The 25,657-nt window shown below is 42.1% G+C and overlaps 3 protein-coding genes across 4 annotated transcripts; 1 reads left to right on the forward strand and 2 right to left on the reverse strand.

The window, feature by feature from the left end:
* Positions 1-10,628: 10,628 nt before the first annotated feature.
* Positions 10,629-15,369, reverse strand: LOC104449677 (2-hydroxyacyl-CoA lyase). 2 transcript variants are annotated; one of them, XM_039315341.1, is made up of 3 exons: positions 13,883-15,369; positions 11,194-11,516; positions 10,629-11,116 (listed from the first exon to the last, which is right to left on the reverse strand). In XM_039315341.1, the coding sequence occupies exons 1-2, from the start codon at positions 15,293-15,295 to the stop codon at positions 11,202-11,204; spliced, it is 1,728 nt and encodes a 575-aa protein (XP_039171275.1). In that variant the 5' UTR covers positions 15,296-15,369; the 3' UTR covers positions 10,629-11,116; positions 11,194-11,201. The 2 variants fall into 2 exon arrangements, with proteins under 2 accessions (XP_039171275.1, XP_010062216.2); XM_010063914.3 differs by having other exon boundaries at positions 10,629-11,516.
* Positions 15,370-17,694: 2,325 nt separating this feature from the next.
* On the forward strand, positions 17,695-21,162 carry LOC104449678. The gene is made up of 7 exons (XM_010063915.3): positions 17,695-17,852; positions 17,966-18,158; positions 18,326-18,376; positions 19,471-19,718; positions 20,719-20,844; positions 20,928-20,981; positions 21,068-21,162. The coding sequence occupies exons 2-7, from the start codon at positions 17,966-17,968 to the stop codon at positions 21,143-21,145; spliced, it is 750 nt and encodes a 249-aa protein (XP_010062217.2). The 5' UTR covers positions 17,695-17,852; the 3' UTR covers positions 21,146-21,162.
* Positions 21,163-21,908: 746 nt separating this feature from the next.
* Positions 21,909-24,529, reverse strand: LOC104449679 (histone chaperone ASF1B). The gene is made up of 3 exons (XM_010063916.3): positions 24,190-24,529; positions 22,734-22,849; positions 21,909-22,632 (listed from the first exon to the last, which is right to left on the reverse strand). The coding sequence occupies exons 1-3, from the start codon at positions 24,296-24,298 to the stop codon at positions 22,273-22,275; spliced, it is 585 nt and encodes a 194-aa protein (XP_010062218.1). The 5' UTR covers positions 24,299-24,529; the 3' UTR covers positions 21,909-22,272.
* Between the last annotated feature and the right edge of the window lie 1,128 nt (positions 24,530-25,657).

Raw genomic sequence — 25,657 nt, forward strand, 5'->3', positions numbered from 1 at the left:
AAACTTTTGAACTCGAATTGACTATAATCGACCCGAGTCACCCCATAAATATTATGATCTATCTCAAATGGTTTTGCATTTCAATGGAATCAAGTAAGAAAAGAAATGCAAGGTCAGTTCATTTTGCGGAAACTTATTTTTAGGAAAACATTATTTTCCTTATTTTTTGACATTTGGTTCGTTTAGGAAAATGAGCCAATGGAACATTAATGTTTTCTTAGTCAATGAAGAAGGTTTTCCTATCAAAATGTAAAAATCATGAAAATAATTTTCTCTTTGAAAGAACTAACAAATATTTTTCAAAACATGACTTAGTATCAACACGTGGACCCTTGAAACTCTATGCTTGAGCACGAAAACCCCAATATTGATCCTCGAGTCCTGAAGTTCAAGACCAGGTCTTCGACGATTGGGTCGCTTCCATCAAGGCTATGCCGGGACACTAGTGCTCGACCGTGGGCCCCTAGCACCCATCCCTAAGTCGATCAAGTTCGAACCCAAACCCCTGGTGCTCGAACCTGATACTCTCGCATCCAAACTCAAGTCCATAAAGGGCGTGGTCAGGTCTCTGATGCTCAAACTCTAGTCCGGACCCTTAGGCTCAAGTCTATAAAGACCGTCCAAGGGTCCTCAACATACTCAAGTCTTTGATTAATGATATGTTTGTTCTTAAAAAATAATTAAAAAAATTCAAACTTTAGATTATTTTGTATTATTTTTAGATTTTTCTCTTCTTCTCTTCTTTCTCTTTCTTTTCTCCTTCTTCCTCCTTCTTCCTCCATCAACCACATACTTCAGCAATGGCCAATAGCCTAACGACTGGCCATGACGCAAGCCAATGACCTCGAGGGCTCGCCAAATTCAATCAAGCTCACAACTCAACCAATTTTGGTGAGCTCACGGCTCGCTCAATCTTGGTGAGCTTGAGCTCGGCTGAGGGCAGCAAGCTAGCGGCGCACCCGATCTCAGCAAGGCAGAGCTCACCTTGGTTGTCGCTAAGACTCGGCAAAAGAAAAAATAATTCAAAATTCCAATTTCGCGTCAAACAAAGTAATAGGATTAAAATGATTTTCTTAATGATATCCAATCACCAGAAAGAAAAAATTTCCGGTCACTTATCACCAAATAAAAGAAAAATTAATCATTTTTCTGAAAAATAATTCTTCCACAATATGTTCTTTTATTATGAAGTTTCTCCCAAAGTAGATACATCCGCAGTCCAATCATATTTTCGAGTGGATTGAGACAACTTTTTTTTTTTTCCCACGCGACGTCACTTTGTGGTGAAAGAGGGCTGAAAATATCTCATGTTATTAATCTCGACTTTATTCCTGCCCTCCTATATAATATCCGTATATGCCCAACTTTATTATATATTCAACGAGTCTTATTCAGAGGAAACCCCATTCGATATTCTCTTTTCATTGATGGAGAGAGAGAGAGACAGAGAGAGAGAGACAACTTCGTCAGTCTGGCGTGCCCCTAACGCTGTCCAACGCGTTTCACGTTGCTCATTGGTAGTGAAAAAAGGGGGTTCGGGAGGCTTTATTCTTCTCTCTCATGTCAGGAGCCACAATGCCACATTTTGGAAATATCGCGTCCTTTTCCTTCCTCTAATCTTCGACATTGCACCCAATTTTCTTTTCATACAAAAAAAAGAGGAAAAAATCGACGTGAAATCGACGGCGAGCCATCATAGGAATTGAGGAGGCAAACCCCATCGACGTCGATGAAAACTAACCCCACATCTGGCGACCGCTGAAAAAGATAGAAACCAATATAATAGCAAGAAGAAAAGAGAGAAATCGTGGGTCCGCTTCGATTTATACTAGGGTCGTTCGAATTCAAATTGGGTTTGCTCTCTGTTAGATGGAGCCAAATAATGGGATCTAAAAGCTAAAGTGACCTAGATGATCGATGTTAAATTTGAATCCTTCCTCTCTTAACTTTAATCAAAATGGGAATTTCGTCACGCATCTTTTTCTTTGATTGGAGAATGGAGCAATCGAAAGAAGGTGCGCCTCCCAATTTCTGGAAGTTGCCTCGAACGGAGCTGAACATAATGATTTTTTTTCTCTTCCTCCTCTCTTTTGGTCTGCAGAGGCGCCGAGGGACAATGGGAATCTGATGCTGGAGAGCAACTTAAAAAAAAAAAAAAAAGGAGGGTAAGAAAGTAGGACTTTAGCTTCATTTCTAGGGAAAGATTCCCGAGCGTTTGGAAGCTTTTGGTAAGAAAGAAAGGTGCGAGAGACAAGAGAGCAGCAGGTCCAGTCCAGTTGTCCCCACTCGTGACGCCCGCGAAGCGTCTTTATCACTTCACTCCTCTCTGCGATTCTTCCGCATGCATTCCCCCCTCGCAAAACTCCTAATTCATCCTTTGAGTCCCCCCTCCCCCTAACTTGAATCAGGTAACTCCGTTCCCGATTTCGGCACGCAATATCGAGCCTTAGAGACGAGTATTGCGAATCGAGGGTTAACCTTTGCGGGACTTCCCGGGAGTGTCGTATGTTCTCGATTCGGTAATGACGGAATGGTTATACCTAACACGAACAGGAGAGGACTTAAGTAAGACTCAAATTATGGATCTCACTTGATGGTTGAGTTAGAAATTTCGGGCGTTTTTTCCGTCATCCATGACTCAATACGTCGGTGGCATAGATTAAAAGGCATGCTGACAGCGACTCTCCTCGAGTGAAATGGATTAACAATCTGGGAGTATATGGGTAAATATAGAAATTAGGGAGGGCATATCCGGAAAAAAAATGATGCCCTGAGTGGGTAGGTGGGCGAGTGGAGCGGATTGCATCGGGTATGGGTTCTATAAAAGGGCAAGGACACTCTTGTTCTCGACATGGTTGTGGTTAAGAGTCACATACGAAGTGGCCATACGAGAGTGATTGAGTGTAAGAGAGAAACGAAGTGAACGCGTGAGATGAGGGAAAGGGAGATTCGAGCTACCGGAAGTCGTGGGAATGGGCGGTTTGGGATAAACCGGAGAAAAGACGTCGTCGAGATCTCGGCACCATGAGTTCTTTCGATTAAGTTTTTCCCAAGGCCGCCCATTCCGATGATTTCCGACAGCTCCTCCCTTTCCCTTCCGTCTCTATGTCTACCGTCACCGACCGTCCCGGAGACGCAACCGTGTGACTCGAGAGGGAAAAAGGTAGTGTTTGTTCAATCCCCGAATGCCAAGGGTATGTATCATTAGGTGCTTTCTTGATTAGTTCGTGAAAGATCTTGGACGATCTCCTTATGAAACTATGCTTTCCTTACTCCTGGTATATGCCGAAACACACGTTCGTCTGCTTGGCTTGTTGTTTTCTGACAGATCGCTTGCGGAGGACTAATCGAAAGAGGAACAGAATCGCGGCTATACGAACCGCCGTAGCTGAGTATTGAGATGCAGAATTGGATCAGAAGATCTGTTCTTGAAGTTGTCACAAGGCCGCTGATACTGAGAGGGACCAGCAGATCTTGAGTTGAGGGGAGAAAAGACAGTACTTTCAACAAAAATTACCGTCCTGTATAGAGGATTTTGTATCAAAATTTCCTCTTCTTTCGCCCCCATTTAGTCTATAATACTTTCCAATGCACCCGTTTTGATCATTTCTATCATTTTGCTCTGCAAATGAATGCTATATTCATCATCCAGCGAACATACAAATTGATACCAATGCGTAAATCGGGAGGCCTCGAACATGCCGCTACTGGTCAGATGTTTGTTCCAAGGACAAATGAATTTTGCCCTCAATGATCGCATCTGTAGGGCCGATCCATCGTCCCTTGTCCTTCGTCCATGGATCTCTGCCTTATCCAGCGACGAAATCCTCGGCCTAAACCGGACCATTAGTCGATGACGAACCAACCGAGAATTCTAAATTAAGGGGGGAGTGAAAAAAATAAAAATTAATGTATATTATTTTAAATATTCCTTACATAAGGAGGAATATCAAAGTACAGAGGGCATGAAATTTTTTTTACTACTAAGGTACTTTGAATATTCTCTACATTCTATTCAAAGGCATCCGGGCCCTCCCAATAATTAGTTTTGCGCACAACAGGTCGATCTTCATTCTTTTAATCGATATGCAAGTTAATTATGAATTACAGAAAAGAATGAGTCTAATCACATTTTAGTCATATCCAAAAGTTGCAAAAAAAAATTAAAAAAATTTCCCCGTTGATATAGAAGAAGCCTCGGACGTCCTATTGGTATATAAAGAACACAAAATTTTTTATTTTATTTTTATTTTTATATTTTTTTTTTGTGTTCTTTTCTATTGGTATATAAAAGAACACAAAAATTTCTCTCACAAATTACTGAAAAATATAGAAGAAATAAAACCATTCCATTAATATTAGAGAAAATTCCAAATAACTATTTGAAGTGCTCTAGTTTTTTCAAACAATGGCCACAACAAATAAAAGTATGAAGTGATCAAATCATTTCAAATAATGACTTAAAGGGGCCAAATCGTTTCGAATAAGGGCATTTCTGGCCATCGAAGAAAGGGTATTTTGGTAAAAAAATTGTAATTATATTTTTAAAATTCTTTGATTTCTTTCCCTTTTCCTTTTTTTTTTGGCTCTTCTCCTCTTCGCTCCCCCAACCATAATTGTCGATGGTTGGTGGAGGTCGCCCACCTCCTCACCCTCGTCGACATCAAGCAAGGGCGGCCTTCACTAGATTCGGTGATGGCAACCCTTGCCAACCCATGCAAGGGCAAGGGTTGCCCTTGCCAATCTTGGGGCAACCTATGCGAGGCGAACCACACCCGATGCCAATGAGGGTTGCCCTCACCAAGCGGCCTCGCCGAACACCAACAAGGGCAATCCTCCTCAAGTCGGGAGAGGGTAGCCCTTGTCCTCGCCCTTGCCCATTATTGTCAAGGGTTACCCTTGCTTGAGTATGACAATTTCCACCATGGCCAGCGGAGAGAAGGGGAAAAAGAAAAAAGAAAAGGAAATAAAAAGAAAATTTTAAATTAAAAGGTGAAAATACCTTTCGATTTGAGACGTTAGGCCATTTTTGGAATTGATATGATCATTTTGAATCCTTATTTAAAATAGGTTCAACTTTAAACTTTTATTTGAAATGATTTTTGACTATTTGGAGTCTTTATTTGAAATTTTCCTTTAATATTACATGGACGAGGTAGAGTTATCGATTAGGCCAGAACAACGTGCCATTCATTTACGAATGCATGGTTGTATCTTGAAATTTAGGGCTCTTCCATTTATTTATTTTTTTAAGATTTCAAAACAATAATCAATGCGTAGATGCATAGCTTGTTAAATAACTCATACTCACCTTTGATATATATCTTCAAAACAATAATAATAAAAGGTATGTTTATTTTAAAGAGCTTTCAAATTAACTCCCGGATATTTATTTTGGCTGAAGGGGCTTTGGGGGTTGAATGGGCTTTCTAAATGCCCATCCAAACGCACCCTAAGTACTTGGTTCGTCAAAGATTAAGTCATGTCTGAACATCCGAAATTACCCAAATCCATGATTGTCGACTCAAGTTGAATGAGATTGAGTAAGACATGGCAAGATTAAAACTGACCGAGTCTTTTATTAAAAAGTGCTAAAAAAGTTCTAAACATTTTGTATTTGTGCCAATTTAGTCCTAAATCTTTTTTAAGTATCAATTTAGTCATAAACATTTTTACTTAGTGCCGATTCAATCATTTCCGACAAATTTTGGCCAAATTTTGCTAAGCGAACGCCGGTTGACTAACGTGGCCTAATTTTAGTAATATTTTAATATTTTTGAATATTTTCTTTTTTCTTATTCTTTTTCTTTTTTCCTTCCCCTCCTACAGCCGCATTTGGACCTCGACGACCGGCTAGAGGTGACGACCACACGAGGTCAACCTCACCGGACTTCGCGGCCCAAAGTGACAATGACCGTAAGGGCGAGCCTGACCAACACCACCTAGGCCGTGTTTGGCAAAGTCAAGCCTCACCGGCATCACTCAGGCCGCAATTTGGCGAGGTCGAGCCTTGCCAGCCATGGGTGAGGCTTGCCCCCACCGAATTTGGTGAGGCTCGACCTCGCCGCCCAACGCTAGGTCGCCCTTGTTGCTTGGGCGGCGGCGAGGCTTGCCCTTGTGGCCACTATCGCGCTGGGTGGCAAGGGCGAGGTGGCCGGTGAGATCCGGCGACTAGCTAGAGGAGGGGAGGGAAAAAAGAAAAAAGAAAATAAAAAATAAAAAATATTAAAATATTATTAAAATTTGTCTACGCCAGCATCAATTAAGCCACTTCAGCCGACCGGCGTCTAGTTAGTAAAATCCTGCCAAAATTGGCCGGAAATAACTGAGTCGGCACTAAGTAAAAATGTTTAAAACTAAATTGGCACAAAAAAAGATTTAGGACTAGATTGACACAAATAAAAAACATTTAGGATCGAGTCTATTTAGTTGGTAACCTTGACAATCGACAAGGCGATGGGAAGTTGCTGACAGACAACATGAAAGCACCACGAGGTGTCAATAAATGAAATTTGGTTCAATTGATGGGGAGTAAAAGTTAAAGCAGAGACCGGCTGGACATGAGCAAGTCCTTAAACAACTCCACCCTGAATCAGGCATCCCAAGTGCCCAGTTAGCCCAAATAAGGGGTTTAACTGGGATAACGGGATAACGTCCCCATTGGGCTTCCCTGCCAACCCCTCCAAAGGGAGGGGAGCCCACCTTGGATCCCCGTGAAGCCCTTCTCCTAATATACTAGGCTGGGTTCAGGGAAATGAAAAGGCCCGGGTAGCCCCCCACGCGAGAGGGCTACCCGGGGTGGCGCGGCGGCGAATCAAGAGCTGAGTACATGGTCAATCGTGAGGCCAACCATTTCGGCCAACCACTTTTAGTAGCTATGTTTATTAGGATTGTCATTTGAGCAAGACCCCACCAATCAATCAATCAATACCGATTATCCTATTTTATCTTTCCGTTATCTTATATATCAGTACTCTTTGAAATGGTTGGCCACTATGATCGCCAGTCTCCGTATCTTTAAATTTCTAATCAATTTACGTTTCCTGTCCAAAACTCAACAAAAGAACCTTTCATATCCTTTGTCGGTATCTATATCGATCCATATTTCAAAAGGTGCTTTGTCAACACTTTTCAATAAAAACAAGTCTACAAGTCTTCTACCACCAAAGTAAGAAAATGGATTTCCAGATGTGCATAGAGAAGATCATTTTTCCCAAGCATAACAAGCCTCTTACCACAAAAGCTTGTGACATCTTCACCTTCTATCTTGAGATAAGGCTCTAGTCTTCATCATTTTTCAAGTTATACCAAACAAAAGGAGGCTAATCATTTTCATTAAAACTGATTTTCACAGAAAGTATTTTCCTTCATCACGAAATCTTCTGTGAAAAAAACACACCCTAAATACCAAATGATATGCTAATAACGAGGAACAGATTAGTATTTGGCGATTCATTCCACAAATTCCCAACTAGAATCCAACTTTCACTCCCCGTCTTTTCTCCTATACGTTGTCCCCTTTGCTTGGCCCTTTGCTTGGCCCTTCCTCAAAAGGGGTTGTGGCGTAATAGGTGCATAACGTCCACCGGAACATCCGTGTATTTTTAATACAGCTTTGATTTGACCATACAATGCGAAGATGAAGCGAAGATAAACTTGATTGCAATTTGATCAAGAGAATCCTATCCTACATCATGATTGTGGATGAGAATGTGATGCTCCTTCGAATATCTATCGAACACTTCCCGACCGACGGAATGAGAATGGGGGGCTCAAGGGGTGATGACAGGTGGAGGGTATCGATCTCATTTCGACCCCCTTTGGCCCGTCATCTCTTGCGCCACTCTCCCTTTCAGTCATGCACATATAATTGGAAAATGACTTATTGTTAGATATCAAAACTCGTCCGTTGAATTGTAACTGAGTAGCAACGTGATAGATTTTTATTTGGTCTGGATCCACCAAATTTAAATAGTTACGTTCAATACAAAGTGCTGAGTAAAACAACTTACGATATGAGAGCATTGTTCGACAGAGTCATAATATTTTGTTATGGCATCCGCTATTTGGTCTCGCGGAATGCTCTTGGCCCCTTAAGATATCAAACAATTCTGTGAATTATTGTTGGTCAGAGGCCTTATTTATGAGATTCGATTAAGGGAAAGATTGGAACCGCATTAAATGAGAAGACCCTAGAAATGCGTGGAGATGACTTCATGATAGGACGGATGATCATGCATTGCTTTTGTAGTAATTATTCTTCTATCCTCATCGTCCATGAACACAACAGCATCTCATCATAGATTTTGGGGACAGGAATACGAAAGAAAACCATTACATAATGGGGTCAGAGCGTTGAAATCATGAGGCGATGAGACGGGAAAAGGCGGGGCTGCTTGAATCTTGACTCTTGTTGAGCACGATTTCAATCGATCCCGACGGAATATATGCGCACCCAAGGGAGACGGAGGCCATCTTGGAATCAGTTCCTTTCTATAAATGGAGTGTTTCCCTCATTGCTTAAGACGTGCACAGAACAAACTAGTTCTCTACGGCTGGTCTTGGAGAAGACAAACCCCCTCCCTTTCCCTCTCTCTCTCTCTCTCTCTCTCTCTGTGTCTGTGTGGTTAGGCACTGGGGAGGCAATGATGGTGATGTTGTTGACAGAAGATAGAGAGCACAGATGGTGAAATTGCAATAACTTGGGAGATTCTCTGCAATTTTCGATCCTTTGTGCTCTCTCATCTTCCGTCATCACCTTCGGCCCCTCATCTTTTTTCCCAAAGCACGCATTAACTCGCTGTTTTGCATGAAACTTGACGTGTGGTCCATGTACGACCATATTCTTGCATCTACGTAGCGGTGTTTGAGGCACCTCGCAACCAAGCATGCATGTGGACTTGCTGTTCCTTTACTTCGTAAATGCAATACATTTCCCCTCCTATTTGCTCGTAGTGTTTTTTTGTTATTTCGCCAGGCTAATGCTTTTGTGCGCGCGATCAAGTTCACTCTGTCGCAATTGCCGTGCGAGGTCGATCACTGACCACTTGATAAGGGTCATCGGGCTACCACCCAAGGTCAGCTATCCTCGCCTCATCGAGATGAAAGAGGAAGAAATCACCATCCTTCCCGTTCTTACATGACGATACTGATGAAGTGTTCACAAGGAAACTTGATTATACACAAATTGATTTGGTTAGAGGTTTTGATTGAGTATATACCGAAAGAAACAAAGCGTAATGTGCATTTGCCCCTTTCATTTATCTGAAAGGATCGATATTTTCATAGAAAGTGTCCTTGAGAAAATCATAAAGAAATAATGTGAGGCATGAGAGAGACAGAAAGTCCATTTAATAGAAGGCTTATCCCATATTGACATAACCGTAAGTCAATAATAATTTACTAAGATATGTTTTATAATCGCAATTTGAGAATAATTTACTGAGATATGTTTTATTTCTTTTTATCAAATTGACTAGCCAAGCCAAATTATTTGATGAGGTTAGTGGTGAGACATACTTTGCCTTACTTTATGTTTGATAAATTTTACTTAGGCATAAAGCTCAAAGCTTTCAGGGAGATTAAGTTCGTGGACTTTTGAGGGACAGAGCAGATATGTATACAAAGGTTCAAGGCACGCCAAGAGGAAAATCTAGACGGTTTCACCTTCCATGGAACCTGGCTACAACGCCCCTTGTGCACACCCAAGTGATAAAAGGCTGCTTCCCTGCCAAGAGGCGTCTCAGACAGGCTCCACAGAGGCGATGTGTATTCTGACAATGTACCATTTGAGTTGAGAAGTTCATTTCCTAATGATAGACGTGCAACCAAATCAGTTCTACCTAGAAATCAGATTGAGTCACCTGAAAAACAGGTTTGGAAATCGATTCCCTTTAGAACCAGTTGTAATTGGTTCGGAAACAGATTTCGAGTGAAGAATTAGACCCGACCACCCTCTTATGAAACTAGTTTTGAAGCCAGTTTCATTAGCTAAAAAGCCAAAATCTTTGTTGTTTCACTTAAATTCTAATCTCAACACTCCTTTGTCCTTTGTCTTTCCTTGGAACTCCTCCCTAGTCTTTCCTCTTCCCCTAAATTTTTATGGATAAATAGGTAATGGAGATTTATAATTTATGTCTTATATGGCGTGTTCGAACTTTTTATCGTCTATAATTATATATGTACAATGTATTCATCTTATGAATTGTTGCTTTCATTAGATTAGGATTTTTGTAATTCATATTTTATTTTGAATCGTTTTGTTATTCGTAGCTTCATATGATATTGCTATAAAAAATAATCGAAAAAAGGAAAAAAAAAATAAAGCAAGTTTGGGGAGAGTTTTGAACTAGAATAATATGATAAGTTCTAGAACCAGTTCCAAGCAAACGGGGGGAATTTGGAACCTACCCATCCTAAAGATCACTCCCAATTATGATAAATAAACTAAGTAGTATCCTAATCAAAAGAAAAGAATTTCACCCCCTTCGTTGACCGAACCTGATTGACCGCCACACTTGAGAGGCTCAGTGCGGCCAAACTGGTCGGGCCAGTCAGATTCCCACCGGATAGATTAACAACCAACAGAGAATCAAAGCAATCAGGAACGGGGTGATTACTCACGAGAGTGGACAAGCAAAAGAAAGCGCATGATCAATCTATAGATCAATTGATACACAAGAAGTTTGGGTATACGATAGCCACGTTTTCAACCCTACACATCACTACAGAATTATTAGACTCCTCGCTTATTGTTCAGATGAATGTTTCCACACAGTGTGAGGCTCCTCCAATAAACACCAACTAACATATTACATTTCTTACTGCCCAGATAAAAGCAAAACTCGTCACATCTCTTTAGGAGGCTGCCGGGCAGTCATGGCTATACAGAAACCTTTGGAAGTAGGACAGCACCAGAAAACAGTAGGGAGCAAGGATAGCCGGCCATCACTTTGCAATTGCAATTGCCGGTAGAGGTGAGAGAATAATGAATCACTTGACGTGTGCAGGAAGAATTGATCGATGAAGTATGGCCTCCTTTTCATATTTCCACGACAGCTGCGCTTGTGATGATTATCCATGAAAGATCATCATATCACACGATGCATTCTGCGCTCTGAATACACCACGCAAGGAAACGGTTTTTTATAGATACTTTCTCCCAAGCACAGCTCTAAGTAAAGGAGGACATACCACACTGATCAGTTCTTATGTTGTAGCCTGCCACTCTCCGAACCAGCATAAGGATCGATAATCACATTTACCACGGTTGGCTTACGAGCAGAAAAGGATTCTGAGAGAGCGTGCTTGAGCTCAGCAGGTGTAGTAACGAGATAACCGGTGCCGCCGAAGGCTTCAATTAGAGTATGATATCCAGCAGTGGGGACGAATGAGGTAGGTGCAGGGTCGTCCTTGTAGGGCCCAGTGATTTCTTCAGAGGTCCTCCGGTCACCGCCATATACACCACCATTGTTGAAAACAATCACAACCACCGGTAACTGATATCGAACTAAAGTCTGCAAGGGATACAAGAAGTGAGCATACACATGAAATTCCTTCATAGAAGAATAGGAGACTGAGATTTCTTTTTGCATATTATTGGAGTGAAGATTAAGATAAGGATAGTAAGTGATGTACACCCAGCACAATAGAAGTTCGTGTTTAGATCCTCCTATGCAGATTCATATAAATAAATATCTGCCTGCAAAGCTTGCCAAGAAGGGAATGCTAACTGACTGTTGTTCCGTTTAATACTGTGCAGCCAGGAGTAGACTAGATGAACAAATATGCAACATCACTCGTGAAATCCATATGCAATGTGTAGTCTGGCTAAACCCAGATATGCATTTTGATCTGCGCATCTATTCTTTTTATATTGTCTGATTATTCCTCCAAGCACTTACCGACATGAAACTCAGGACATAAGAACTTAAGAGATGATGGAAAATCACTCTTAATTTTTCTATGTTTTGGCATAAAGCAATCTCTACTTGTTCATCCCCTGTTTCTCTATAAGAGGAAATCTTCATTTTTCGGTATTCCAAGGACTACAGAAACAATTAGATTGAACCTCACAATGGCACTGTAAATGCTAACACCCTCATTCTTGTTCCAGTGCAGAAGGAATGGAAAGCAAAACACTTTGGTAGGCATCCGGAGAAAGTCCATGTTATACCTCAGTCTTTGCATAATGTAGATAAGCAAGCATAGAATGCAGCCTTCACATGTGCGCAACCATGTGTGGCATATGGAACAAGCGCATGAAGCTAATGAAATTATTCCTTCTTATGTAAAATGAATTAGGTCAAGAGGTCAAACAAAAGCACCGTCAATGAAGGAGAGCAGGCAGGTCCACTCAGACTGGGAGAGGAAGAATAGAAAAAATAAAATGACATCCATAAGAGACTGAAGTTTAAAGAAGATTTATTTGGATAAACATAAGACTGGCACATTCCCCAGTTCCTTCGATGCTGCCATTATAGATCAAGCTTATCCTCCAGGTGACTTAATTACACCCCATCAAGATATTAAACTCATGGAAATTTACCCAATATTTATTTTTTATTTTAAAAAAAACCTTCGGAAGAAAGGCTCATTTTCTTTTGTTATATCATATACCAGAGTTTGCCATGATTCTACCGCATATCTCTACCCAGTTAGCAAAAGCCATACTACAGATGTTGTAGAGAAAAGGCAAAAGATACATCTAAACACAAAACCTATTGACATATTCAAAATCTTTCTCTGCGTAAATTACAGCAGCCATATATGACTCAAACTAATGCAATGCGAGCACTATGGAATATAATTGAATACCCAACCCATCAAAAGTTCAGAATTCATATATACAGAATAAAACAGCATCCTGGATGCAGTCCTACTGTCCTAGTTGTATTAATCTGGTAGAAATTCCTGCTGTCTGATTTGCAAAATGTAACTTTAGTTCCCTATGGTGGTTCATTAAAATGTGTTCTTCAAGGGTATTTGTTTCTATTGTTGCTGCAAGCCTGCCACTACTTTAAGGGTATTGACTGCGGGCAGAAAATGGAAGATCTGCCCATCCAAAGTTCGCCACTGCCAGCAAAAGTGCTTTCTTTTGTAGGTAAAAAGATAAACTATACTGCACCAAGGGGGTGCATACCCATCCATATAAAGAGCTCACAAAGCTAGGAAGAGCTCACAAAAGCAGGCATCTGTAAGATCAACCTACGCATTACATGCAAATGTAAGTTTCCACTAATACTTAAATTGTAAACTTTAAGCCAGCAAAAGTTCTTTGCCACTAAGAATAGTCTAATTGCTGGGGCTTAGTCTCGCATGGTTTAACGTCCTGGTAGCTATGTGCTGTCACCAAAGTAGCTATGCTGCCTGAGTCAATTTTTATCAACACCAGTTTTAAGTTAAAGCAACTAGACCCTTTGTGTGGCTGGATGTCAATCTATGATCAACCCCTACTTGTGGATCTCCAAGGAAGGGTCCAAACATGACTACTGCTGCACTGTAGGTGCTCCTACAGCCAAATCTGAGAGGATTGCCATTAGTTGGTTGGCACTCCAACTATTTTTCGACACAAGACAATTATGCATGTCAAATTCCTCATGGAGCTAATGTGGCGATAGCATGCACAGTAAGCAGTCAGTGAGAAAAAAATGCTGATCATCAATCATCTACATTTGAACAAAACAGAACAATCTTACAGAATAGACAATATGAATGTTCCTATTAATTTCCTATTAATGGTGGTCTGCACAGGCACCTTAAACATGCATCTACCATCATTCGAGACAAGCAACTCATACGCTTCAAATCACAGAAATATCGATTGACAATAACAACATGAGGTAAATTGAGCACCATTCACCGGCCTATGAAGAAAGCATACCTCAACTTCCATCGCACTGAACCCAAACCCAGAATCACCTTCAACCGCGACCACAAGCCTATCAGGGGAAGCCACAGCAGCTGCAACGCAATAACCCAACCCGACTCCCATGGTGCCCCACGTCCCAGCATCCAATCGAGTCCTCGGCTCGGTCTGAACCAACACAGCCCTCCCAATGTCCATCGTATTCGCCCCTTCGGAAACCAATATCGGCGCGGGACTTCCCATTCCCAGAATCGCATCCCTTATGATCTTCATCGGTGTCAAGAAATTAAAGGGCACGACTTCCTTCGCCAACTGAGCCTCCATCCTCGACACATTCTCCTTCGACTTCTTCGAAATCGCCTCGACCCACGGATGAGACCTCCCCAAGCAAAACGGGTCGTCCTTGATCTCCTTGTTGATCAATTCCAACACCCTCTTAGCATCACCCACCAAACCCAAGAACGGCTTCCTCAACTCAATCTCCTCTTTGCTCACATCAACCAAAATGAACTTCACATCGCGAGACCACTTGGGCGGCTCCCCGAAATGCAACAGCCAATTGAGCCGCGCGCCGACGACGAGCGCAACGTCGCACTTCCCGATCGCGAGCGACCTCGCCGCGGTCGCCGCCAGCTCGTGCGTGTCGGGCAGAAGGCCCTTCCCCATCGGGGTCGGCAAGAACGGGATCCCGCTCACCTCCACCAGCTTCCTCAACTCGTCCTCCGCCCTCGCAAAGGCCGCGCCTTTCCCGAACACGATCAGCGGCCTCGCGGCGCCCCTCAGCAAAGCGACGGCCTCCTCAATTTGGGAACTCAACACGTTCGACATCTCCTCCTTCAACCGGCACTTCTCGGCCTCGTCCAGGAGGCTCTCGGCCTCCGACTCCGTCACCGTCTGGTGCAACACGTCCGTCGGGAGATCCAAGTAACACCCCCCGGGCCGACCCGAGACGGCGTGGTCGAGGACCCGGGCCACGCAGCCGGGGACTTCCCTAATGTCCCTGGCTTTCGCCGAGAACTTGGAGAAGGGCTTCACGGCTTCCACCTGATCGAGCTCCTGGAAGTCCCCCCGCCCGAAATCCTGCTGGTCGCACGAGCCGGAGATCATCACCATCGGCCAGGCGTTGGCCATGGCGTTGGACATCCCGGCGAGGCCGTGGACGCAGCCCGGGCCGGAGACGGTGAGGAGGACGCCGGGGCGGCCGGTGAGGTAGCCGTAGGAGGAGGCGGCGTAGCCGGCGGACTGCTCGTTGTGGAAGGCGATGAACCGGACGCCCAGGGCGACGGCCCGGTTGGCGAGGGAGGTGACGGGGATGCCCACGACGCCGAACATCCGGTCCACCCCGAACCGGGCCAGGGACTTGGCGGCGAGGACGTTGCCGTCGATGCGGGCCGGAGCTCCGGTCGGGTTCGGGTTGGGATCCGCCATGGGTGCGTAAGGTAGTCGAGGTGGGTGGGGTTGTGGCGATGTCAAGTGAAATAGACAGTGATGCGGAAGGAGTTCGACTGGAGCGTTTATATATAACTTAGATGACTTGTCGATTAGGCAGCCACGCTGTTACCAAATCCATGATTATCGGGGGAGGTGTTTTCTCCATAACTGCTTGAATTTACGTCTGTACCCTTCAAGGCTTTTTTTTTTTTTTTTTTTTTTTAAATGAACAAAATAGGGGATCCACGCCTCCTCCCTCACATCGACCCGTGTATTCTGAATTTTATTCCCGAATTGCTCCAGACGATTTTTAACTTTTTTCACCCGCGTCTACGTGGAAACGAACGAACTCTTTTTACCATTTGAGCCAGCGCGTTGTCGGTAGTGATGAGGTATTTTTAAATAGTTGGACAAAAAAAAAAAAATACATACCTTATGATGTTTTTGTGTCAAGAACCCAAAAAAAAAAAAAAAAAAAAACAGAGAGAGAAGTGCTTTGGGTTTTTTTTTTTTTTTTTTGATTTTCTATAGGAAACTTACTTTGAAAAGTGCTTAATTTATTAAAATTGGTCTTTTTTTTTTTTTTTTGTGCGGTATCTTATTACACTATTTCTTTTTTAACCCACTCGAAACTTACGCGTCCCTACCCCGATTTAAGGCGATGAACCCCTCACCTCCCCCTGACATCATTTAATAACCCAATTATGTAAAAATAGATTTTGTAAGTCGAGCATTGCACTATTTTACTTGTATTATGCAATCACCAAAGATTTCTCATTTATTTAGGAATATTGAGTAGCGATTTTTTTCCTTGTTTGCCCCAAAACAATCATATCAACAAATCAAACGTGATGGTAAATTTTGGTAGTTTCATTAATTTGGAGTAATCCCTACCTTGTAGGGATCTTGAATCCTCTTTTTGATTATTTATGAAGATTACAGTTCCAATAATTTAGCAAGTAAATGATAAGCTAACGTACAAGTCAATATATTTTGGAAAAGGACAATTAGATAGAAATTCAAATATCTTCTGCAACCACTCGATCTACAAGTGATGCATGTCCTACTGATATTATATGCTTAAGATTGCAAAAGATAAACCCAAAAATCTTATCAGTAATAGTCCATATTTCAATTTTGTCTTTCATTAACCTTATAATACGGGATGAGTTACTTTGAAGGCAGGGGCAGAATGGGGAAAGCAGTCCCAGAGATTTCGTTTTGACCCGGATTGCTGGGGCAGGAAGAAGCGAAGTCGCAAATTGATTTCGAGCAATAATGTCTACCTTGGCCTTTTGGCATCATCGGTGGGTCGTGCGCACAGCGAGAGAATTACATTCCAAGTTGATTTTTTTTCGTCTGCCTTGGCCTTTTGGCACCATCGTTGGGTCGTGCGCACAGCGAGAGAATTACGCTCCATAGTTGTTGTTTTTTTTTTTTTGGGTCTGCCTTGGCCTTCTGGTACCGTCGGTGGGTCGCGCGACACATCAAGAGAATTACATTCCAAGTTTGCTTGTCTGGCGACCACCTGTCCGAGGAAAATCCGGCCTTGGTTAATGCGGTGGCGGGACGCAAAGCACTACTACTTGATTCCTGACCCCAAGCAATCGTTATTTCGCTGTATGCATGCATGGATTTCAACTTTTAATAACATTTCGTTCGGCGGATCTGAACATCGTGCATTCGCTTAGATTTCGAATATCAATCCACCAATAATCAAATAGAGAAGAGCGTGATCGTGACTATGCAAAGGCTATATAACGGGAGATTTCGCCTATAGATCTAAGGGGTCATTCCTTTGCTCTTGATTTGCATTAATGGTAGTTAGCAAATGTGTTTGCTGCAAGAGTCTTGGTAAAAGAATATAACTAGCCATTAGTATTTGATGCTACTTGATGGAATTTATGAATCTGATCTTAAAATATGTTATAATGATATTCAATCCGCCTAATTAGTAGAAAATAGATTATCTGTTAGATTGGACCCTATCTTTCTAGTTGGGTCAAACTCAATTCCGACAAGCCTCTAAAGGCAACTTGGCCCTAGCTTCAATATGTAAATTGGGTTATCCAACTCAACAATGCGGATATAATAGAGGATCAAATTAGATAATGTCTTAAGAAATCAACGATGTAATCTTCGAGTTCTACCCATTTTCTTATCAAGAAAAAAAGAAGTAAAAATATAGTTTCCCCATCAAAGATGTGGTGAGACTATAGAAAACAATCACAACCTCAGATAAGCAGAAGAGCAGCACCGAGCAGAAATTAGAAAGACCTAATCTCGGATCAACGACGTTAAAACCGGTTTATCGGCCCAAATGAAGTCTCGGGTTGGACCCAAGGCCCATAATCATCCTCGAAGACGAGCAAACTCTCCTTCTCGCTCTCCAAACCCAAAACCCAAAACCCTCTCTCTCTCTCTCTCTCTCTCTCTCTCGGTGCGTGTAACTGGCCGTCATCCTCGCTCGTCCCCGTCGACCTCCACCGCGATTCGGAGCCGTCCGTTCCGCCGCCATCCGCCATTCGGCGACCGCTGAAGAACAGCGAGCGAGGTAATCCGTCGTCGGGTCGTGGATTTCGAGGATAACGTTTTTGTCATGTCAGGTGTATCATCGAACGTGAGATTCATGGTGGGCGTGAGCGAATGCCGGTTCCCTTTTTGCAGATGATCAAGCGCCGCTTCTTCAAGGTCGACCACGACGACAACGACGGCGGCTCCGACTCTTCCTCGTCGGATTCGGAGCCGGAGCTCCAGCCGGAAGTCGCGGGAGAATCGGACGGCGACGACGGCGACGATGAGGAGGATGTGGGAGAAGCGGAAGCGAAGGTCGATCCTGAATCTCCCTCCTCCTCATCCGGTTCGTTCCTTTTTTTCCTTTTTTAGCCTACATTGATTCCTTCATCGATTAGGTCGTTGTCGTGCTCAGTTTGCGCGAGAAGTGTGGTATGAGAACTGCTCTTAAGAATTCTTGCGAATCATCTCCTCTGGAGATGCTGAATTGAGCTTTTTCATCAAGTTTTGCAGGATATGAGAGCGAGGATAGCTCTGTCAATGAGGTCGGTGCCGACTCGTCAGGTATGGTCGTCCTGTCTAATTTATAATTGTTGGTTTCACTTGCTCTTGCACCCGGTGAATTCTGCGCTGTCCTGTTTCCATTTTCTCGGAGTTTGGACAGACTCCTAGATATGTTTTAGTCTGAACGGTGCTTTCTGGAGGGTATTGTTTATGGAAAGAAATGTGGCCTTTTTGCCTTTGTTGTTGGAGTTTCTTTCTTCTCTTTCTCATTCTTTGATGGAATTGGGTGCCACTTTTGATCTTGTTTGGTGAATGGCACGCTCAATATGCTCTCTCAGAGGTTCGAATGAAGTTGCTATTTTCTTATAGTGGGTTGTTTGAGCTCATATTTGCAAAAAAGAGAAGTTTGGTCTCCTTTTGTGATCCCTTGAAGCTCATTTGCTTGAATCGGTCGCCAAAGTTACCAAAAGAGCTGACAGTTTTCATTTGGAAGAATGAAATTCCTGGGAGAAGAAAATGTGTAGCTAGTTAGCCATTTCTGCTTTCATGAATGTGAAGTTCAAGAAAGGCATTCATATGGAATGTTTTGTGTAGTAGACAGTGCAAGTGCAACCTGCCTAATTCATTCTTTCGATTCAGGAACGTTATTGGAGAAGTTATTTGTTCATAATTAAAGACCATCATTTGTGGGAAGAGATTAGAGTCTGTAAACGTATTTGAGGAAGAACTTTTTTATGGAAGGTTTTGGCAGCTTTTATATTGAATTAAAAGTGGAGGTGGTGTTACTTACTGAAGCCAGGCACTGTCAGAGGTCTTTAATTCCTAGCTTCTTATGAGTAAAAGAATAACCTAAGTAAAAGAGAATTAGTTCTGTGTGAGTAAGACTGCAATCAGGAAGCGGATGGGAGAGTTATGTAAGTGGCAATGTCTTGTGTCTTTATGAATTTTTTGAAGCACTTGTCAACTAGATTGTTCTCTCTCCTTTTCAGGACATACATGTGTTGTTACACTGTATTCCTGCCCTGTTATTTTCTTTTGTGATCATCAATCCATATAGAATTCTTCATGAATTGAAAACATTGTCGGCTGCAATTTGAAAATATTGGTCTAGCCAGGAAAATGCATTTGTATCTGACATTGAGATGAAATTTCAGGGTTGTCAGTAAATGAAGAAGATGACGAAAGTGGAACTCATTTGCCACTAATCAATGACACTCAGCTGTCTTCTAGAGGACGTGAGGATAGTACAGATCCAAAGGGAGAGACCCTGGATGAAAAGGATCCAATACCTGCTGATGCTCTAGAATATATCTTGTGTTCCAAGTCTGTTTACAAGTGCAGGATATGCCCAAGAGTTGTCTGTCTGAAGGAAGAAACTTTGAAAACCCATCTTAAATCCCAGGTACGAGCTTTGCGATCGAATGTTCCATCCTCTCTAAATGTGGGATAAAACAGGATTTTGTTTAAATGTGATACATTCCTTTGTAATTGCTCTTCACATCCCACCTTCCCCCCTACCTGAATAAGGGACAGAATAAACCAAAACTGCCAGCAAAAGAAGGATGGGTTAAAAGAACTCCTCTCTTGTCTTCTTTTGTTTTTACATTTGCTTAAATGTTTTCTGGAATTAGGGCTTTATTATATTATGTGTAGAGAACATTTTTCACTCATTATTGCCTTTCATTAGATACTGCTTCCCTTTTATGTTTTCTGTATCATATAAAACTGGTTTGGGAGCCGGTTCTGTTGGTGTGGTCCCTTGGGCTTTGACTAATAACAAATTGATAGGCTGTCAGAGCTGAAATTATCACTAAGAGTTCATACTATCACTCAGTTCTGTGCATTTTGTTGCTTCCACATTTGAGGTCATGCTCATGCTTATATGCCTCCTGAACTCATTAAGTTTCTAGATTATCGGTGTGTTATTTGGTGAGGGACACTGGATGGCTATTAAAAGCTGCCAGATAAGAACCTTTCTTTACCAGTCAACATGATTTCCATCTAGTTGTCTCCCAGATTGAATGAATCTGATTGGCGGCTTTTACTGGATCCATTTTAGATTAATCCCCTTTCCTAACAGTCTTTTGTAATTTGTATATAGAGGTTAAAAATTCAAGTCTTCTGTCTTTCTGTTTCTGATTAAGATGCAACTGGGAAATTTTAAAAATTTGAAATCACATGTGTGCAAATATACATAAAACTTTTGATATCTCATTTCCAGCCTATAAAAAGTGTATATGACACCCCACACATCCCCCTCCCCCCAAAAAAAGGAGAAAAAAAAATTTCCTTATATAGCTCTATTTTTTTTTTTTTTTGGGAGTGAGGTAATCCTAAGTAAATATGTGCGGTCAGCTTGTGAGTGGATTTTGATTTCTGATTTTTGCCTTCAATGGATTCAGAAGCATGCTCGATCTGAAAAATTGCTTAAAGAAGGTCGGCTAAAAGCAATGCTCAACAGTGATGGGGAAATTGAGCATCAGGAGACAGCTGCAGAGATGCATGCCCGGGTTGTAGCTATGGCACAGGTTCATCTTAATTTCCTGACCCAAAATGAAGTGACGTGATAATTTTGCTACGAATTGCTGAAAGAATGTCATGTATGTTTCAGAATCTCGGCAAAAGGAAAAACAAAGGGCGCCAGAGGCAGAGATCGAGGAAAAAGGTAAGCTATTTTCTCCTGCTAATAGATGCTTGTTCCTTTAGCATGAAGATAAACTGATGGCTATCTGCTCCCCCATATCTGTACAGAAAATGGCGGATGACTCCAACCTTGGAAATGCAAGGGAGCCAACCAAATCTCCTGCCAAGAAACAGCGAAAGAAATGAGGAAATTGAGTATAGATGTTGCCGAGAAATTTTGTGCTTTTTTTGCCGGAAACGCTACAAATTATTTCGCCGGGCAGTATAGATGTTGCCGAGAAATTATTTGGGTGCTTTTTGTTTGTTTTCCGGTTTTCTTCGTCAGAGTATTCTTGCCTTTTGTTTGGATGTTACTGAGAAAATGAAGCCTTCCTGGATGACCAATCCATCGCTACAAATTATTTCGCCGGGCATGTCTCTGTTTTTATCTAGGAGACGTAATAAAACCCGCTGGTTAAATCGGCTACTGAAGAAGCTCAGGTGAATTCTATTTAATTGACCTCGCAGTTATTAATTCGATGGGATTTTTAAATTTGTAGTATTTCTTGCTTAACGAAGGTGAAGGTTCGAATCATTATACTTGCCTTCGTGGTCATCCTTACGAGCAGGGGCTAGCGTACACTAGTAATTATTCTGAATGAGTCTGAATAGAAAATATGATTACGGGGATCAAGTCCAGGGTAAAATGGATGGGGGAAATTGAGAAGGCCGATGAAGGAGATGATAAGAACAGATACGAGAGGGATAAATATTTGGTCCGTCTTTCTCGCTGCATTTTCTTCGCACTGGTGCTCCCTTTGAGAGGATCAAAAGCAAAATTGATCATGCGAATCCATCCCAAGGGGTTTTTTCAGCAAGAAACCGTTTTAAGTCTCAAGTGGCGATGATCACTGAACGTAAGAGCAATAACGCAATCATCCACATCTACACAAGCCAAAGGAGAATCAACTTGAATTGGTAACAAATGTAAAATTGCCACAAACATATCATTTCAAATTGTCAGAACACCACGAGCACAGGGCACGTTAGAGAAATCAAAATTTCTCCTACTAATCAACATCTGTAACAGGGGAGAAAAAAAAAATCAACTCATTAAAACGGGCTAAGAGAAGAGCTAGTGGTCGAGCAACCAACAGACTTTTAAGAATGAAACTTTGTCCGAACCACTACCCTCAAAACATCTTCACAAGCTGAAAAGCCTGGCATGATCGAAATTCTAGCGACGATCATCTCCTAACTTGGCACCATGGCGGGTCTTGAAATTAGAATACTCAAAAATCAAAGGTTAGGAATAGACTGTGTATTGTCGTCGCTTAAGATTCCTGCTCATCTGACGGATTTGTTGGCAAATCAGATGGTTGCTCCCCATCAACATCAGTTTCAGCAGGCTGCTGATCAAGTGAAGGGGATTGTTCTCCGCTTCCACCGTTCTCTGGGTGAAAGTTGATGGGAAATTTGGTGACCCGAGGTTTATCGGAGAGAATGTTTCTCTGGACCTTGTCAATTAGTACCTTTGGGGGTGGTTCCTCTCTCAACTGCTCGTCATCGTAATCATTATTCACATAATAGCCCACACGGACAAATTCTTGACCCAGATAAGAGCAAGTCAGTAGAAGTACAGTCACTCCAATAATATCTTCTTCCCGAATCTTTGATGGATCTGGTGGATCTGCCTGCAAAACATCTGTCATTTCTTAGATTTGTAACCGGTAACACAAGGATATATTACTAAAAGGGGACAAAAGGAATTGTACAAGAAGTTAATCAAGATTGCCTGTAACACAAAACGATAATTCCCAACGTTGACTGGTCCAACAAGTACACTCTCTAGCAATTGATCATACGTCTCATCCTCTGCAGATCCTACATATATAAGCTTCCATTCCAAATCTGCATAGTTATGGAAAAATCAGTATATAGCCAGCTTAACAAATGGGGAAGACAGGAGCTAGATAAACAAAGAGGACATGTACAAATTTAAATGCCAATTCACCAGGGCAAATTCATCCCATCCTCGACATTGTTTAACCGTGTGCTGGGAGTCAACATGGAGCAAACCATATGTTGCAACAAGAGAGCATGGGAATGAACAATAGCTCTAATCAAAAAGTGTGAACTAAGCCCAAATTGTTTGGCTTTAGGATCAAAAAGTCAATTTCCAAACACGACAAATGAACTTATCTCCCAATTTCCTCGATAACGTCAAGCATTAAGGCATCCAGATAATCCCAGATAGCACAAGCAGCACAGGCATTCCCTTTTATCTAACTGTCCATGTCAATCCTTAATTTGAGCTTATTACAAGCATAGGTAATTGAAAAGAACTTAAACTGACAAGGCATTCAGCATGTGAAAAATGTCCATAATACACATGCCGTGATGCAAATATATAAGAGACGATGATTCCATGGTGTGGTTCAACTTTCCAGTCCTAGATTGTCATCTATTTTTGCTTCTACAACATATCGTGATGCATGAACAAAGAGGAAGCTTGACAAGAAGTTTTATTATAATGACTACTATAAAAATTGAAGTCATTGATAAGATAATCTGGGAAAAAAAAAAGACATGTTTTGACTCGCATCTCGCGAAAATATTTCAGCATGCAGATACCTTTCCGTTATCTACACATCGACCATATGAACTGATGCAAGGATTGAATTAGTCAACTAAGAGAATAAAGAAGCAACCAAAAAAGCTTGCCGCGGGAATAAGGCTACAATACCCTCCTCTTTCACCTCTTTTCTCATATTCCTAGCCATCCAATCCAAACATCTTCTGCCATCATCTTCTTGTACCCTCAATGGCACCCAAAAGAAAGAGAATAAAAAACCTCTTCTCAGGATGCACATAATAACCCGATACCAAGTCACGCAAAGTCGCCCATTCGAGCTAAACCCAATCCTACGAACTTCAACCATAAATCCACAAGAGAAAGCAACTATCTAGTAACACACCCTGAAATTCCTTTTGGCCATTTTCGGCGTCCTACGCAGCCATCCTAATTCCCTATACCTCGAGAAGAAGAGGCAAATAGCACAGCGAGCCTAGCGCCAAGCCAATCCAATCATCCCAAGCAACAGGACCGGTAATCCTCCCCCTAATGAAATCGCAAAACCTAAAAACACAGCCGAGAAACGCAAACTGCGAAGCGCGGAGACCGCGCTGAACGAGGGAGGACGCGACAATTCCGAGGATTTCGAAACGGGAGCGGGGGGGAGGGGAAGTACCGTCTTTGAGAGGGGTGACGCACTCGTAGGAGATCTCGAACTGGAAGGGAGTGAGGAAGGAGGCGGGGTTGTCCAGCACCGTGACGTTGGTGATGTTCACAGCGCTCATCGCTCTTCGGAAATCTGGAAGCGGCGCCGCCCCCCCTCCGCGCGCATGAAACGGGGCCGACGACGACGGCGGCGACGGCGACGGCGACGGAGACGGAGACGGATCGGGGAGCGAAACCCTAGAAGCGGAGCCCCTTCATGGAGCTTGAAACAGCGCGCGAATACAGAGAGAGAGAGAGAGAGAGAGAGAGAGAGAGAGAAGCGAAAAATGTTACAGGAATCGAAAAGAGAAAACCTGGTGATTTTACGAGGGACAACGAACGACGAAATTTGATGTTTTTCTATTTATTTTTATTTTTATTACTTTTTATTATTTTTGATTTTGGGCGAATGGGATTTTGGGTGAAGGGAGGGGCTGGAGGGAAAGCGCGAGGGGCGACCGGCGATGGCCGGTTGAAAATATTTGGCGGGAGATTGGTGGAGGGCTTTTTTGGGGAAAAAAATAACTGGAGGAGACCGAGAAAAGGAGGCAAGCAAAGACAATAAAGGGGAACTGATAATAAAAGATGGAAAAGAAAACTATGTAACAAAAAAGGAAAAAAAAGAATTGTTGGGATTTTCCAAGGCCAAAATGGCTGCAGACTCATTTAATTTAGGCTAATACCACAAAAAAAAAACCTTCCCACACTAATATATTCATGCTGTACTCATCTAAAGTTGATTTTTGTATCACAAAAACTATCGAACTAATACACCCGTGCTGCATTTATCTCTAATTAATTTTTGTGTCACAAAAAATCACAACTAACACACTCGTGTTGCATTTTCTCTAAGCTAATATATTTCATATCAAATAGATCGCAAACTAATATACATGTGCTACATTTAGATTATTGGAGGTAAATGCAGTACGGTTGAACTAATTTGGGTAAGTGTGGCATGGGTGCACCAATTTGAAATTTTTTGTAATATAAAAATTAGTTTGGATAACCACGGGCTTTCTCCTCCACCGAGGAATGAGGGGTTCGAAACCTCGCATCCCCATTGCGCGACTCACCTACAGCTGGGTCTTTGGTGGCGACCCGGTTTGCCCCGAGTTTAACCCCACCGGCTATTGGGCGTGACGGGGAATTCCGGATCAAAAAAAAATAATTTGGATACATGTGACACATATGCAGTAGTTTGTGATAAACATAGTATACATGTATATCGATTTTAGAGTTTTTGTGACATAAAAATTAATTTGGGTTAAATATGATATGAATGTACCGGTTTAGGATTTTTTGTGGTATCAACCTTTTAATTTAAAAGTTGAAAGTAACCAAATTTGATTACTAACTTTTTATAGAAAAGTAAAGTACTATAAATAATCATAAAGCAACCTTTGGATTTCTATTCAGTAAGTCTCATACTGAAAAAA

Source organism: Eucalyptus grandis, chromosome 6, assembly GCF_016545825.1.
Source record: "Eucalyptus grandis isolate ANBG69807.140 chromosome 6, ASM1654582v1, whole genome shotgun sequence".
NCBI lineage: Eukaryota > Viridiplantae > Streptophyta > Magnoliopsida > Myrtales > Myrtaceae > Eucalyptus > Eucalyptus grandis.

What these genes read in the sequence shown, in the direction of transcription:
- LOC104449677 (XM_039315341.1), bottom strand. Translation starts at nt 15,295, where the DNA reads ATGGCGGATCCCAACCCGAACCCGACCGGAGCTCCGGCCCGCATCGAC. An exon ending in TCAGTGCGATGGAAGTTGAG is followed by an intron (nt 11,517 to 13,882) that starts GTATGCTTTCTT and finishes TATCCCTTGCAG; the next exon opens with ACTTTAGTTCGATATCAGTT.
- LOC104449678 (XM_010063915.3), top strand. Translation starts at nt 17,966, where the DNA reads ATGATCAAGCGCCGCTTCTTCAAGGTCGACCACGACGACAACGACGGC. An exon ending in GGGTTGTAGCTATGGCACAG is followed by an intron (nt 20,845 to 20,927) that starts GTTCATCTTAAT and finishes TGTATGTTTCAG; the next exon opens with AATCTCGGCAAAAGGAAAAA. An exon ending in GGCAGAGATCGAGGAAAAAG is followed by an intron (nt 20,982 to 21,067) that starts GTAAGCTATTTT and finishes ATATCTGTACAG; the next exon opens with AAAATGGCGGATGACTCCAA.
- LOC104449679 (XM_010063916.3), bottom strand. Translation starts at nt 24,298, where the DNA reads ATGAGCGCTGTGAACATCACCAACGTCACGGTGCTGGACAACCCCGCC. An exon ending in CGTCACCCCTCTCAAAGACG is followed by an intron (nt 22,850 to 24,189) that starts GTACTTCCCCTC and finishes ATAACTATGCAG; the next exon opens with ATTTGGAATGGAAGCTTATA. An exon ending in ATTATCGTTTTGTGTTACAG is followed by an intron (nt 22,633 to 22,733) that starts GCAATCTTGATT and finishes GATGTTTTGCAG; the next exon opens with GCAGATCCACCAGATCCATC.